Source organism: Nestor notabilis, unplaced genomic scaffold (genome assembly GCF_000696875.1).
Source record: "Nestor notabilis isolate BGI_N333 unplaced genomic scaffold, ASM69687v1 scaffold1321, whole genome shotgun sequence".
NCBI lineage: Eukaryota > Metazoa > Chordata > Aves > Psittaciformes > Psittacidae > Nestor > Nestor notabilis.
The window spans coordinates 7,886-23,780 of NW_009915850.1; the positions used below are offsets into that span (position 1 = coordinate 7,886).

The 15,895-nt window shown below is 43.8% G+C and overlaps 1 protein-coding gene across 3 annotated transcripts in view; it reads left to right on the plus strand.

Moving 5' to 3' along the window:
- Window positions 1-9,551: 9,551 nt before the first annotated feature.
- The window catches only part of FAM65B (family with sequence similarity 65, member B), a 32,856-nt gene continuing 26,512 nt past the window's right edge, over window positions 9,552-15,895 (plus strand). For 2 of the 3 annotated variants that reach the window (XM_010024317.1, XM_010024318.1), the window contains exons 1-5: window positions 9,552-9,670; window positions 10,924-11,079; window positions 11,771-11,849; window positions 12,096-12,119; window positions 13,170-13,223. In XM_010024317.1, the coding sequence (XP_010022619.1) occupies window positions 9,570-9,670; window positions 10,924-11,079; window positions 11,771-11,849; window positions 12,096-12,119; window positions 13,170-13,223 (414 nt within the window). In that variant the 5' untranslated portion in view covers window positions 9,552-9,569. The remainder of the gene's footprint in view (window positions 9,671-10,923; window positions 11,080-11,770; window positions 11,850-12,095; window positions 12,120-13,169; window positions 13,224-15,895) is intronic. The other variant, XM_010024316.1, reaches the window with a different exon arrangement.

Sequence of the window (15,895 nt, forward strand, 5' to 3'; positions counted from 1 at the left end):
ATTATTCATTATGTCTAGTCTCAATCTGCCCTCTTTTAGTTTAAAACCATTACTCCTTGTCCTATCACAACAGGCCCTGCTAAAAACTCTGACCCTGTCTTTCTTATAAGCCCCCTATAAGAACTGAAAGGCTACAATCAGGTCTTTTGCACATAGCAAGCACCTTCCTGCTTTTGCTCAGCTGCCCTGTTGATGGTCAGATCTCTTCTCCAGTACCAACACCGTTAACAAGCTTTTCCAAGAGGGACTCTCTACCTACCATATATTTCCCTTATCCCCTTATCCTGCATCAAATGTCTTTCAGGTGCTTTTTACAGCTCCTTTAATGATCCTGCTTAAAGAAGGTAGTGGTTTGGGGGAAGTGTAGGCTGTTTAGTGATATTAGATAGACACTGTTTTCTGTTATACCTTCGAGAGTTTTTGAAGATTAAAATGCCCTAGCCAGAAGAATAACAACCTTTGCCATAACTTTAAATAAAACTTACAGAAATCATATATGTAAGGTCTTCTCTAGCACAAGATTCAAGTATTGAATTTAAATGGCCAAAAGACAAGACAGTAACATCTGAGCACACAGCCTCTCTTGGTTGTGCGTGGACAGTGTTCAACTACATGATGTACTAGAGGAGAGCTTCAGACACATGCTATAGCCAAATATAAATGAAGTAACACGGGACTTTTATGGCAGTGCTGTTGAAATGGCCACACTTGAGAGGTGTTGAAAAGATTAAACAAATCCGTTGCTGCAATGCTTGTATCTGGGACAAGAATGCTCAGCTTTAAAGACACTTTTCTCTAAAACGTGTAGTGATGTATCTTCAACAATATTTTAGTGAGCAATGTGCCATTAAGACGCCCGTTGTAATAGAATGATCATATAAACATCCAGAGTGGTTTAAGTCATCCTAATCCCATGGATTTAAAGAGGAGTAGCAAAGTGTTTGTATCTCATTAGCAACTGAAAGGATTTAACAACAATGATGTTTTACTTTCAGGGATGAAAAGCCTGTCTTATTTGTTTAATTTAGCTGGCTCATGCTTATATTAGAGCTGTACCTGGAATGGATACCAAGTACAGCTACAATTTGTCTGTCTTGGCTGAAGCAAAACAAATAATCCATAGAGCAGCCCACTGGTTACCAAAACCATCCTACATGTGTTTACTTGATGCATTTACTTTCCTGCAGACGCAAAGAGGTTGTATGCTCTGCTTGCTGTCCTTGCCCATGCTGCTGCCATCTGCATTAAATGAGAGTTGTAAACAGCAGAAATACTGGTGCCAAGTGATAAAGGAAAGCATCACTCTTAAGGATGATTTTATATTAAACACTGCTGGGTCATTGCTTTTCTCTCTTGCCAGTGAGATGGTTTTTCTGTTCATTGCTTACACAGTCTGAGAAAGTGAATCCACTCTACTGCTTGCACTTGACACACAAATTTAGGTCACTGCTCAGTCTCATCACGGATTTTGACAAAAGACTCCTGCCGGTGTTGCATCTATTGATATCAGGGATGACTTACCCTACTTGTTCTCATATCTTACTCCTGGGCTCATCCAAATGTTACGGTTGGTCAGTAAAGGACAAGGGAGACCACCAGCACCACTCGTGGCTTCCTAGGCCTCCCCTACTGCTAATGCTTGCAGAAGTGCAGAATAGGTTGATTGCTTTATGTGATCTGAGCTGAGAAATTGAAATTCCACCCAACATGTGTGGTCAGCCAGGCAGTGTTCAGTGGCTTGTGTCAAAAGAGGTAGAGAAGTAGCCAGGTTGCTGCTGGACAGAGTAGCTCCCGCAGCCTGTTTGACATCATGCAGGTCTTAGTACTTAACAGAAGATCACTCCTTGTAGTTTATCTCCTAATACAGGGGTAGAGAACAGAGCAGCGCAAAGCCTTCCACCTTTACTACTGCGTAGCACTGCTGAAATGACAGTGTGATTTATTACGCGTGCAGGTCACTCACCCTAAATTGGTGTTGGGGATCTGGGGAAAGGTGTGCTCAAAGCACAAGAAGATCATTTTCAGTTGATTTTCAGAAATGCAATTTCTTTAGATTACTTACTGGCACTTGAATGGCAGGGGGCTTTGTTTTTAATTAAATCCTTGATTGACATGAAGAATAATCAATGATGAGTAGAATTGGAGCTGACTTTTAATCAAAGAAAATTCTGCGTAGCGGGGTGGGTTTGAAATGAACGAACGTCAAATCTAATTAGTCAGCTGGATTCTGATCCTCCAGCCACATTCATACACACTGTTACAGACCAAATTTTGCTTATCTGCACTAATGCCAGCTGAATATGATTGCTCCGTGTTCCTCGTGCTGTAAGGGAATGGCATTAGGGAGGGCACCACGTGGGCTCATGCACACACTCACTCCAGCTGCCAGAGAGAAACAAATGCCGGAACTGAGAAAAAGGAGGTCAGCGACCATGAACCCATCTGTCATGCACGGGAACCATTTAGGATCAAATTCATTTTTCCTGGGTTTATTACAGTGAAATTACTCATTTGCATTACCCTTTCCTTGTGTTTTCGGCACGTGCTGTACCAAGGGTAAGGAGCAGTACTGGAGGGGGGGGTTAAGCAAAGGAAAAGGCATTTTGTGGCTCCCCAGCAGGGAAAATGGGTCATGTACCAAGACCTCTGGTGAAAGAGTAGCTATGAAAAGGGTAGGAAGAAAGCTAATCATGGTATAAGACAGAAGGGGTGCTGCTTTTACCTTAGCCACCACCAGTCAGTATTTCTGTGCTCGTGAGGAATGAGAGTTAGGAGCCAAATGCATGTTTTACAGAAAAAATGAAAGACCAAGTTGAAGGTCCCCACACTGACTTTAGCAGCTAGACTGGTGTGAAGGATGACCGATGCTTACTGAATTTACGGAGCTATATTGCAGTGTGAGTATCAGTTATCAGGTTCTATACATTCACAGCCACATACGCTTTACCGTTTCACTGCTGACCTCCGCTGTTAGCTTTTTTCTTACTATTATTATTGCTTTTTGGTTTATGTACATCCAAATTGGGTAGAAGGAGCAGAACAAACAGCATGAGCTATTCCAGATGGTAGACAATTTGTGTTTCTGCTCCAGTGTCTAGTGATGAGCTAGCAAATACTGTAGCATTCGAGTTGAAAATGTCCTTACATTCAATATAAAAAATGTTCTTATGGAAATGAGACCATAAAGTACAAGTCTTGCTATCAGTATCAAGTCTTGGGAAGAACATTATTTGAAACAAAAGGTAAAATTTGGCAAGAAAATACCCAAATCTAACATTTTCATTTCTTAGAAACAGGTAATGGTGCCTTGTGCTCACTCGTAGGGATTTCTGCATGGCAAAGTAAAGCTCCCAGCTACAGGCTTAAGAAGAGCTATAAAAAATGCATGAGTTGCATAAACACTTCTTAGTGCATTGTTAAAACTGAACCCACCCAAACTGAAGGTGTTGAAATGAGACTAATAAAAGAAAGAATCACTGTAGGTGTCACTGATACAGATAAAGCGACAGTGAAAAGTGAGCACAAGCCTTAGGAGAGATCCTCCTGGGTAGTTGGTGGCGAGGTTTGGATGCCCATGGCTGGGGAGAGGACCCACCTCAGGCTGCCACTGAGGGTAGGAGATGCTGTAATGGGCTAAACTAAGATTCTTGTTGCTCTAAGAGGTTTGCTTCCTTGTGCTGGGGCAGGAATATGTGGCTACCAACAGCTTTGATGCCTACCCAAGCATGACCTGGGTGCTCCCACAACTCCCATTTGAAAGAGGGGGAGTCATGTCAGCTATAGCTCCTTCTCTGTGCAATCCTGCTCTCTGCAGCCATGCTGGTAAGCCCATGTGGCTCTTGTTCTGTATGCTAAAATTAACACTTGAAGCTCACAGATCGGCTGGCCTTTCACCGGCTGATGTAGGCTTGGGAAGTGTGCTTGTCAGTATAGCCATATGCTGCTATTTAGGAATCTCATAGCCTTGGACTTTGATGGAAAAAATGCACATGATTTTGTTCTGGCAACCAAGAATAGTTCTTCAGATGGAGCTCACATGTCTGTACAGCTCTGGTAAATGCTACTCTGCACAAGGAGGGAGCAGCCCAATCACTGGGAGCACAAAATGTGCCATGAAAGTCATAATTCATGTAATCTAATGACCAACAGAAGACACCTTTCTACAGGTGCTTCCAAGAGATCCCATTGTACAGAAATGTCTCTGACGTATCCAGGAATTACAAGCCCATGCACTAATGCCTAAGAGTTTTTGTCCTGAAAGTGTAAAACCTCTGGTGTGAGAATTAAGTTTCTTGTGGAAGTTTTTGTAATGCTCCTGAGTGCTCTTACCCATATATATTGTCAAATTTTTGTATTAAAAAACCATCTACAAGAATGTCTACATTCTCATCCAAGATGCATACCTCTGTGCCTTCTAGGAGTCTAAGAAACATGGAAACCGTAAATTCCAGGTGGTTATTTGGGCTACTGGCCATGCCGGCCTCATATTGCCAGGGTGATTCAGTTAAGTCAGAAGGAAGAAGTTGGAAACTAAATATTAAAAATGACTAGACTTCAAGCTACAAAAGCAAGCGACACCAGCTGAAGGTGCACTGAATGAGCTCGTCATTGAACTGAGCCTAAGTTCAGAATTGAACTTGCTCTTTGGGTTTACAAGCACAAAGCAGAAAGAACTAGCTGACTTGGAGGAGGACATGACTTGTAGGGTATAACTAGTTTCTTCCCTTACTGGTTTTATTCTTTTGGAGATGCATACTCCTGAATGTGATCTTACTGCAATCAAAAGTTTTTATCTTTGGCCAGCTGGTCTGATAAGCAGAACATAGACCTTGACATAGATGAAAGAGGAACAAATTCTTTTCTTTAATTATTCAGGAAGATACCAGTTCATTTGTTAGATATACCCCAGGTTTGCAGGTAAGAAATATTCTTAGCATGCAAAATAGAATCAGTTGACTTCTGTAGCCATCCACTCACATTAGTGTAGAGGACACCCTCAGCTTACTTTAACCTAAATAATTATCACCAATGTTTAATGGGCACCCTGCAGACCACAGATCAGCAGAAGAAACAACATACAAACCATCTCACTGTAGGGATTGCAGCTCCTTAGATCCCAAGTGGGCCTTGAAACATATGTCATACAAAAAAAATACAGGAACAAAGGATTATCAAGGATCCTTTCATTCATTGAGTCCTACCCCTCATTCCTACTTAATCAAGGATTATGAATAATCCTGAAATGTCCTTGAAGCGCCTATTCCGTGGACCCTTAGGTGCAGACAGCTCCCTAACAGCCTACAGTAAACCCTAGACCCAGAGCCATAACAATAGCTGCTACAAGGAGAGAACAGGGGGAATCAAGGGCACCATTACCACCGATATATTTATTGCAACTTTACATAGTTGCTAGCACATGCAGCAAAACCAAATTCCCCCCAAAATGTGGTGAAAAAAAATATCACGGGGGAAAAGCAAACAAAAAGGGGCCATGCATAAGTTAGTCTAGATTTAACACATATGTTTCTGACTGAATTTCCTGTCTTTTAGGTTGGATTGATGTCCATGCTGTTTCTCAAATACTTCTGCATTATGGGAGGCAGGGGTCCATGCTGAAGGTGACGAAGAGAGGGCAGACCTGAGGAAGTGATGGGCTTGATGGTCCCTTCTCATTAGCTCAGGCTCAGCTGTTTTCCCATTTCCAGACTGAAAGGAGAGCTGGGAAAGGGGACTTTTATTTCCCTGGGGACAGAGACATCGTCAATTATCTGCCATTCCCTGCTGCAAGCTGTCAGAGAATAGGTGATAGGATTTCACCTTATCCCTCCACTCACTGATGGGCTCATCATTCAACTGCCATGCACTTAGCATGGGCAGAACTAATTATATTAATTATGTTTCTACATTAGCAGTAAGCAGACTGATGACTTTTTAAATGAAACATCAGTGGTTCATCAGCTATATAGATTTAAAAATGTAAGCAATGCATCCACTGCTGAAGAGGATCTCTTGAATCTCAAAAGCATTTAATATCATTTTAAATGTGCAGTATTCTTTATATCAAGAGAAAAGTTTACACTTTATCTATCTAGAAGAGAGGAGCATTATGTCGTGTAACTACTAAATGCAGACTTAGAAACTTGATCATTACACTGGAGTAGCGCCAAAATCTCCTTAGTAGTGTTCATCTGTAGGGATACCAGTCAGGTCAGCAAGAGATCTGGCTAAGTCCATGTGGGCTGAGCCTTACTGAAATTATACTAGTGACTATACGTATGCATATAATCAGAATACAACTGTATTATTAAATGCAGAGGTAGATGTATTTAGTTGATAGCACAGAGGCCTGTGAATGGTTTAAGAGACGAAGTATATTACAATAATGTGACAAATACTCATTACTCAAAGTGTCTTTGCTATATGTAGCTGTCATAAATAATCCAGTGATGTGGTGCCCATATGGAGCCGCTGTCTATGTGAGTCTGGGCTAAGAGGCTGCTGCTGGTGGAGTCAGTGTTATTTTGGAAGGTCAGTTGGAAGTATTTGAGATGTCAACAATATAAGATTAGATCTTAAGAACAGATTGTGTTTGTACGGTGGGGTCAACCTCTAATCTGACAAACTGAAAAGTAGCTGGGAGATTTCATCAGTTCTGACTCTGTTACCTCATTTTATCAGTTTTCTTCTGTACACAAACTAAACATACATTAATCACCAAGACTATATATAATATATAGAGAGAGTACAAGCCTATCTGGGCTCTGAGTTCTGACCATTTTATGCAGAAGCAAAGCAAAAGCAGCTCCAGGCGGGTCTTCAATTTACATTTCAATTGCACTTCTTCCACACTTCCTTCTGGTATCTCAGGGAAAGCCTTAGCTACTAAAACATTGCAAAGTCATCCGAGTGCTTGAGCAAAATAAAGAAAATAAGTAAATACCTTTTCCAAAATTATTAATTTTTTAAGTTTACCCAAAGGAAAACCAAAACACTTCCAGTGTGTTTGCAACATGGTCACATCTGGACACAAAGGTTTTGTTCAGAGGCAAACACATTAATCTTTCATTCACATTAGTACAGAAGATATTAATTGTGTGGAAGATGTTAGCATTTTGAGGTTTGAATCTGAAATAATTATATTTTTATAGCAAATGTGATCATGATTAGCACCCAAATTCAAGCTGATTTTATTCACCTTGTTTTTTTGAGGAATGGACGATGTTTCTGCAGTTAAATCTCCTCTGACTGTCAGTGTTGTTTAGCTTCTGCCCTTGTAGGTCTCCAGCTGCTGTCAGGATGTGTGTTAATCATCCTATCAAACAATGCAAGTGCTGAACACTTGCAAGGGATTTTCTGCTCACTGGCTCTCTGGACCCAGCTTTTAATGCAAATCCTTGTATGCAAATGGGAGCATTCGGCATGCAGCCTAACCGTCTTAAGGTTATTTGCAAAACCAAGGGGAACTTGCTAGACAGAGTCCCAGAGTGCTGTGATGGGGTGGTTTCCGCTTTGTCTCTCAGGAACTGGTTCTTGGTTGGGTTTGAACTATCAGACTGGCATGGGTGGATGCTATACCATCTACTGGGATGTGAGGTGTGACCCTGGAAGCTGCTAAGTAGCTTCTGCCAGGTGCTGGGTAGCAGCAAGCCTAAGCAGAGCTCAGCTCTGCAGAGGTGTGCTGAGAGCCTTAAGGAGCTAGGGGTGAGCATAGGGCCAAATTTGGACTTTCACTGACTGAGGAATCAAGTATCTCCAGCTGTGGCTGGAGCATGTTTACCCCTGTGCAAGTGAGCCAACGTACATCCTTACTGCAGTTTCTCCTGAGCCTGCAGATAGAACTGGCCTTAGCTGCAATGGCAGCCCAGGTGGTATACCGAGTCACAGGGGCAGCCCTTGCTCCCAAGACAGAAAGATGTACACTGTTTTGGTTGTGCAATAGAGAAAGCTTCACATTACCACTAGCACTGGCAATGCTGGGGCTGGAAAAAATATTCCTAGCAGAATTCTTGCAGAAATATTCCTGATAAAGCTGCACCTCAGGCAATGCAGTCCTCTCTACAGAGAAGCAGTAGCTCACCATGGCACCTACTGCCACCGCAAAGAGTATTTGCCCACCTTAGTGCTACTAATTAAATATAACTGGACGGTACACCGAGTTTCCCGACATATTTACTTTCACTAGTGAGTGTTTGCCATGCTGGAGCCATGTAGCCTTGGTGCTTATCTTTAATAAGCAGGCTTGGTTGTGAAGGTTTACATTACAAATCTGTCACCTTCACAAGTGGGTGCTTTTTTGGGCACTTGCAATCATTCCTCATCTGTGGGGATGAAAGGATGGTTTAGACTCTCACCTCCTTAGCTGCAGGTCATGGTTTCACAGGGCATCATCTCCATTGCCTGCAGGCAGCTCCAGCTCCTGCCTTGGCACCAAACTCGCCCTTCTGCCCAGCTGTTGGAGAGAAATGAACTGGGGCCATCCGGGTCCAGCGCTGGAGTCATAGAATCATAGAATGGTTTGGTTTGGAAGGCATCCTAGTTCCAAACACCCTGTCATGGGAAGGGACACCTTCCACTAGAGCAGGCTGCTCAAAGCCCCGTCCAACCTGGCCTTGAACACTGCCAGGGATGGGGCAGCCACAGCTTTGCTGGGGAACTTGTTCCTTACCCTCATAGTAGAGCAAGAGGGAAGCATCCCCCCTTTTCCCTCGTGGCAACAGCAAGTTGATGGAGCTGTTGTGAACCATGGCACTTTGCTATTTCTCTGCGGGTTGAAATCCACCTTAGTTTGGTGCAGATGCTGAGCCAGGCATTGGAAATGAGGAAACACAGAGCAAGGGCTTCCTCCCAGCATGCTGAAGCCCTTCCCCCCACCCCCCCAAACGTGTGATATGCAGACAATACACTGCCTGGAGCTTGTTTACTCACCTCTCATGATGGAGAGCATCGCTTTCTCATCATGGCATGCCGTGGCTGTGTATGTACCCACTGCATCTTCCTTCGCAGCAGCCAGGTGGGAACGACCATGGGGAAAAGGAGCAAGGGTCAAAGGGGAGCTGCAGAACTTGATTCATGCTGAATGAGTCCTGTTCTTAAAATGTTATGATATGCAATATCACTTTGCAGTGATGGTGAGTGTGCCCTGAGAGGTCTGCACCCTCCCAGAATAATCTCCAGGACACCCTGATGTAGCAACTGGGGGGGATACCAGGACTGGGGGAGAAGCATGCCAGGCATGGCAGAAATCAGGGATGGCACTGGGACTATGAGGCTGAAGCACCTGGTTTCTAGTCCCACATCCAGACCTTCTCAGTGTCTCTGGCACATATTCAGTAGATCCTGGGCCATAAGTCAGAAGTTAAAATAGGACCATTTTATTTTTGGGTCAGGATGATTTGGCAACACGAACAGATTTGTGCCCTGGCTCATGGCTCCTCCTGGGGTTTGGTTACCCCTTACCATAACTAATGGACACCAGGCACTCCCAGCCTCACTGCCTGCCTCTTACCCTCCATCATCACTGACCTGCTTTCTGTTGTTTTTCAGGAATATCTTCCAGGCTCCCTGAAATCATGTCAATAGGATCACATTCATTCTCTCCAGGAGGTCCTAATGGGATTATTAGAAGCCAGTCTTTTGCTGGCTTCAGCGGGCTTCAGGAGAGGCGCTCCAGGCAAGTGCTGTGCTTTCTAAGGGGAATTTCCAAGTCGGGTCCTAAGGGAGTGCTGGGCTTTAGGGGGTGAAGGTAGAAAAGAGGTGACAGAGGACTGCCTTCTCCCTGACTCATGAAAGAAAATCTTCTAGGCAAAAATCTCTCTAAGTATTGTTTGTATAATTAAGCTGTTACCCTCTACCTTAACTACCAAGTGCCTGTTTGCCTCTCCCCCATTAATGCAGGGCTTTCTCACATGCCTCAGAGCTGTGAGAGAATTTCAGAGAATCATTTTAATTTACTACCTTATGCAGTGATCTTCTCAGCATGTGAAATGTGCAGGAACACGACACACTTCCCACCGCCCCCAGTTTAAGACTGTTGCTACCTAAAAGACAGTTTTCTCATTGCCGTGCTGCTACAAATTCAGAGCACCTCTGTTCCCCTTGCAGGGCTGCCTGCCTTCATGTCCTGCTGGAAGCAGGGTAGAGCTTGGCCGTGGAGCCTTTCCTTGCACTGCCCTTTAGCTAGACAGGATTTAGGGCTCTGAATCAGGCACTTAGCAAGTTGTCCAGTCCCCGATGCCCCCAGGGGCTACTTTACCATTAACTTTATCTTGTGGAAATCACCATCTCCTAGTGCCAGACCACCAGTTAGCAAGTGAGGAAGAAGGACAGGCAAAGGGCCACCTCCCATTGTCAGCTCAAGCCAGCGATGGTTGTTAGATGCTGACCTGTCCCCAGGAGATTCACCCATATGTGGCACAACTATCCTCCTTTTCCATACAGAGCTAAATATGGTCCACACTTAAGACCAGTGGCATGATGCTGTCCTCCAGACACACTTTTAACAGATCCCTGATCTTCCTTAAGAGCCCCCAGGTTTTATGGCTGAGATTATCTGGGCTCCCCTTTGTTTTTATCACCTGGATGTAGCTCAGCAATTTTATGGCTGTGGCTGAGCAATGTGAGGCAGGACAGGCATGGTATAAGACAGAGAAACATCTGATGAGCCTCAGACTCAGCCTGGCATTTCCAGACCTGCATTTGTATCTATCTCAGCAAGGCAACTGGCACATCAAAAGCCTACAGCGCATGTCCCAGGCTGCTCAGACCTCTTAACCTGTAAACAAACACAGTCCTTTAACTGGCAGGCACAGCAGCAGATTCCTTTCTGCTAGCAGAGATAATATCAGAAGATTTCTCCAAGCTATACCTCCTTTGAGAGCATTGTGATTTATAGGGATTTCCTGCTCTTTGATGTTCATTTTGCAGGTGTAACTCCTTTATTGAAAATTCCTCTGCACTCAAGAAGCCCCAAGCAAAGGTGAAGAAAATGCATAATTTGGGCCATAAGAACAGCACCACGCCCAAAGAGCCCCAGCCTAAAAGGATGGAAGAGGTCTACCGAGCCCTGAAGAGTGGCCTGGAGTAAGAGCCTTTATTCTGCTTCCAATTGACACTTTCTGTGGCATTTTAGAGCCTAGAGAAACATATCACAGGAACAGGGATCCTTAACTGTAGGAGAGGAACGTATACCTATTGGAGCCTGGATTGTAACGCTTAGGATCTGAAATACTTGCATGGAAACAGGAATACAGGGTGCAGAATCCCATATCCACTGAAATGGCTAGAAAAGCTCCCAAAGGCTGGGGTTTCACGATTAGATTATTTTTTCTTTGCTCTGAATTTCTTAACACCCTAACAGAGATAGGAGTCTAAGGAATCCTTCAAGATTCATCCTTTAAGATAACGTCCCAGATGATAATGGGGCTTTTACCAGCCAGATACAAGGGCAGTGACTGGAAGGCACCAGCCCATAAAGTAAGCAGCAGATTAACAAACTTGAAACTGGCTGTTCAGCATGAGGAGAACACCAACCGAAGTGCTATACACAGCTAATATAACAGCTAATACACAGCTAAATACGTGGCTCCTATTTATTCCCCAAAAGGCAGCAGGGAGCTGCATTTAGGACAGATTGACGTGGATGAGTTTTTGTGTGAAAACACATCCAGTAAAGCAAGTCATTTGTTGGAGAGATTCGCTTTTAGGATGGTCAGCAGCCAGCTCACTGTGTGCTGCAGAGTTCACGCGTCCCTTCTCTGGCTTGTGTTTACAGTGAGTATCTGGAAGTTCACCAGACAGAGCTGGATAAGTTGACTACACAGTTAAAAGACATGAAAAGAAACTCACGCCTGGTACGTGTCACGCTTTTTTATCATGCGGGTGCACAGTAAACCTCCTCGAGATGCTGGGGCAGCCAGGGGGTGGGAGTGGGATACAGGGAATTTACACTGATGCTCTTCCCTTCCAGCCCTGGTCTCATTTGTGATCAATTTCTGATTTGTATTGACTGACAAACGTGACTTTCTCATGGTTCATCAAGTTTCTCATGGTGCTGTTATGTTGCAAAATTAATCACAGTTTTGTGCTTTCTGTTGCAGGGAGTCCTGTACGATTTGGATAAGGTACGTTACTCCCTTTGACACTGGTTTTGCAAGGAAGTTAGTGTCCTTACAGTGTGGGTAGCAGGCATGGGAAACCTCTCAGGCGGATATATTAGGCCAGCACTGTTGATGGAGAAGTTACCTGACAATTTGCTCTTGAAAAGGAAGAAGTCCTGCTCACCTCCTTTTCCCAAGGATATTGTCCAGAACCTCTGCCAACCAGCTGTGCTCACTAACCCAGCATCAAACTTACATTTTCAACCCTGTCATGGGGTCCATCAAGTTAAACTGGCTCTGGGACAGGCACAGGGAAGGAGGCAGACCCCTGCAAAGGGGAGGAGGGAGGCAGAGGAGTGAGACCTCCTATTGCTGTCAGCTGCCAGCCATTAAAGCTGTCACCTTGTGCAATGCAGCCCTGCCTGCTCCAGGTGGCTGGGAGGCTGGCAGGGGCACTACAGGGGGTTCTGTGGGAGCCGGGTCAAGCCCCTGCTCCTGCCAGTTCTGGGAAAGGAAAAATGGAAGATATTTTTCCCCACAGGAAAATTTGGGTGAAACAAAAGGAAAACTTTCAAAAATGTTTCCTGAACAAGTCTTGGCTTTTTTTCAGTCAAAATGCCAGGCTTGGTTTTGCTGGCAAAAACAGTTTGCTAAGAAAGAGAATGGATTTTGAAATGCAAAATATGATCAATTTTGTCAAATTCAGCCATCAGTTTTAATACAGGTTTTCAAAGTACTGAAAATACTAAATTTTGGGTTAAAAAAGCTCTCTGGTTTGGTTTTATTTTTTTTCCCTCTCTTGTTTAAGAATTTAAAAGAATCGAGAAATCCCATCAAAGAAAACCTCTTTTTTTGTTTGAAAATGTAGTAGGTACAAAAGTCAGTGAACTCCATTGTCAGCAGCAGATTAATGGCAGTAAGGTGAGCCAGCTGATTCTTGATTTATGGGCAATGAAACCCTCTGTGTTTTGAGGAGGAGTCTCTCAGGTCCATGGGGACTAGCAGAGCTAGTGTGGTGGTGTCTTACTGATTTATTTAAATGTGCCTTACTCTCTGCCTCTTCCTTTCCTCTAGCAAATCAAAGCGGTCGAAAGATACATGAGAAGGCTGGAGTTCCACATTAGCAAGGTAATGAGCACTCCTATCATCTTTCTTCTGCATCTGCTCCTATGTTATTAGGAAAACAAACCTTTGGCCTCCTGCTACCCCTCTGCTCCAGGGAGGCTCATTTGATGAAGCCTTTCCCAGATTCAGTATTTTTACTGTGACGGGCGGGTGGTCAGAGCCAAAGAAAGGCTTCCACGTGGTTTGTAGCCCCTGAGGTCCAGCCATGCCCTGAGACACTCCCACCCGCTGTTAGTACAGAGAGAACATCGGGTTGGACACTGGCTGGGAAAATCTATCTCAGTGCATGCGTATTGTTAAACTATAGGTAGAAGGAGAGTTGCATCTGAAAGTAATTTAATTCAGCAGTTGTCTCTACTGTATGCAGCAGCTAGATTGGATTTATTCCTGGATTTCACTGCTAACGCTTTTGCTGCGTGGTTTGGGGCCCACATCCACTTGATCACATTGGTGAGAGTATTCAGTAGAGGTACTTGTGATTTATACTAATACATTTTACAGCTGGACAAAATCCATGGCATGTATTCTCTTACTTATAAACATATCTGCTAGCGATTAGTTGCTTTTCTGAGCCTGACAAAAGAATGAATTATTTTTGATGGATGAAATGTCTTTTGAGAGTCATTTGAAAAGCGTTCACGCAGCTTGAAGTGCTCCAATTATAACAACCCATCCAAACCTTTTAATTTGAGTTTTCTCTTGCTCTTGGAGCTGAAAAAAAATATATAAATCATAAGGCATATATAAATCATAAGACTGAAATTTTGTTCCCCAAACCACCTTCTCTCTTGCTGGCAACGTGAATGGCAAAATTAGTGCTTAAAGAACATTTCCATTCAAGTCCTTCCCACTCCAGCCTGTTTGGAGTTAATGGTTTCTGGGCTTATTATAGGACTGAGAAGCACCAGACACAAGAGGTAATGCTGGTCAGTATTACTCAAGCTTGCTGAGTACATTAGTTTACTTTCTGTAACCCACAGCAACAGAGACAAAAAGAACTGAGCTGTGCTGTGTTAAAGCTTATGGGCTTGGCACAACTAAAGAAACATCTTTCTTTGTAATGATAGAATCATGGAATGGTTTGGGTTGGAAAGGACCTTAAGATCATCTAGTTCCAGCCCCCTGCCATGGGCAGGGATGCCTCACGCTAGACCATGTTGCCCAAGGCTCTGTCCAATAGAGAAGGTCTTTTTCAGCAGTACCAAAGCAGAGCCAGAGCAATACATTCTGCCCCGTTCTGTAGAGGAAGCAAAACGAGGAAAATGGGAAGCACAGCAGCAGACCCCATGTATTCAGGGGGCAAATGAGTATGCCCTAGCTGTGTACCATGGGCTGGGGCACAACATCAATCCTAGGCTAACGCTTCACCCTGATGGCAGAAGTAAATGCCAAGTGACTGCTATTTATAGTGGCTGTCTTTAGCTTGCTGACTTGCAAAAGACATAGGAGTAACTCCAAGAAGCTTATTTTGTAACTATGAAATGGCAAAATGCTACCTGTGCCCCCATTACCCTTTGCTGAACTCTTTCACTTTGCAAAGCAGTCCCTGTTTTGGTTAGGGAACCCTCAAGTCAGAGGCTTCTGGCACCAGGTATCCAAGCTAGTCTTGGAAAAGCCGACCTAAGGCTTTGAAGCTGTCATGAGGACCAGTCCCATTCCAAACAAATAAGCAACAGAACATTTTGTTAGAGGTTAAACAGGCTTGGAATATGGGATTTGGAACATGCGTGGATTGTTGGATGAGGCTCATCTTTAATGCAGCAATAGAAAGTTGTACACTAACAAGTCAAGGCACTGTATGCTTGCATAGAGAAATTCTGCTGGGAAACATATATACCACTGTAGACTCCTCGTGAACCTCTCAGATGGAATAAATACATACATTTAGTGCAAGGAATAGAGGGAAAAGGGAAACCAAAGCATGAGATGTGTAAAACCATTGTACTCTGAAGCTAGATCCAGATGAGCAGTGTGTGACTAGGTTTTGCAAGGCTTCCAGAGTGCTTACGAATTGGGTGCCTAAGTTATGCCAAAGCAGTTTAAGATGACTAGGAAATTACCAGCCTGAGGGCTGGAGTTCAAAATACTTTCTTGATTTGACATCAGCTGTTTCTAAGCCCTTTATGTGTGCTGATTCTGGCTATGAGTCCCAGTTTCTGGAGGATGGGCAGTGAGAATTCCAAAAATCACTCCCATCTTCCAGTACTACCCATTAGTCAAATACTGCAACAGCCTGGATCCACAGCTGACCTTAGCAATACAGAAGACATTGCTGTCCCTGTCAAATGTGCCATTTAATGCATCCAATCCCATTTGGCAGCGTGGACATTGCAGTTGCCTTTGAAAAAGCTTTTCCACACCAATATATTTGAGAGGCTTGCTGCATGCCTGCTCTGCTGTTATGATTGTACAGAGCCCAGTGTATAGGAGAAAGGGAGTAGCTATGGTTAAAGGCAAGCAGGTGAATTGATGGCAGCATCTACAGTAATGAGATTTTTACATTGGAAATCATTTTTATCTTGTGTTTCTTTTTCACAGAGTGTAACAGTATCACAGCTTCATTTGCACAGCCCCTCCACTGGATCTACCAGCTTGGCTGAGTTTCCTTATAATGCAAATGACTTCATTGCTGGTCTTATTTTGATGGGTTTTCTGGGTTCTTTTTCCAACACTCT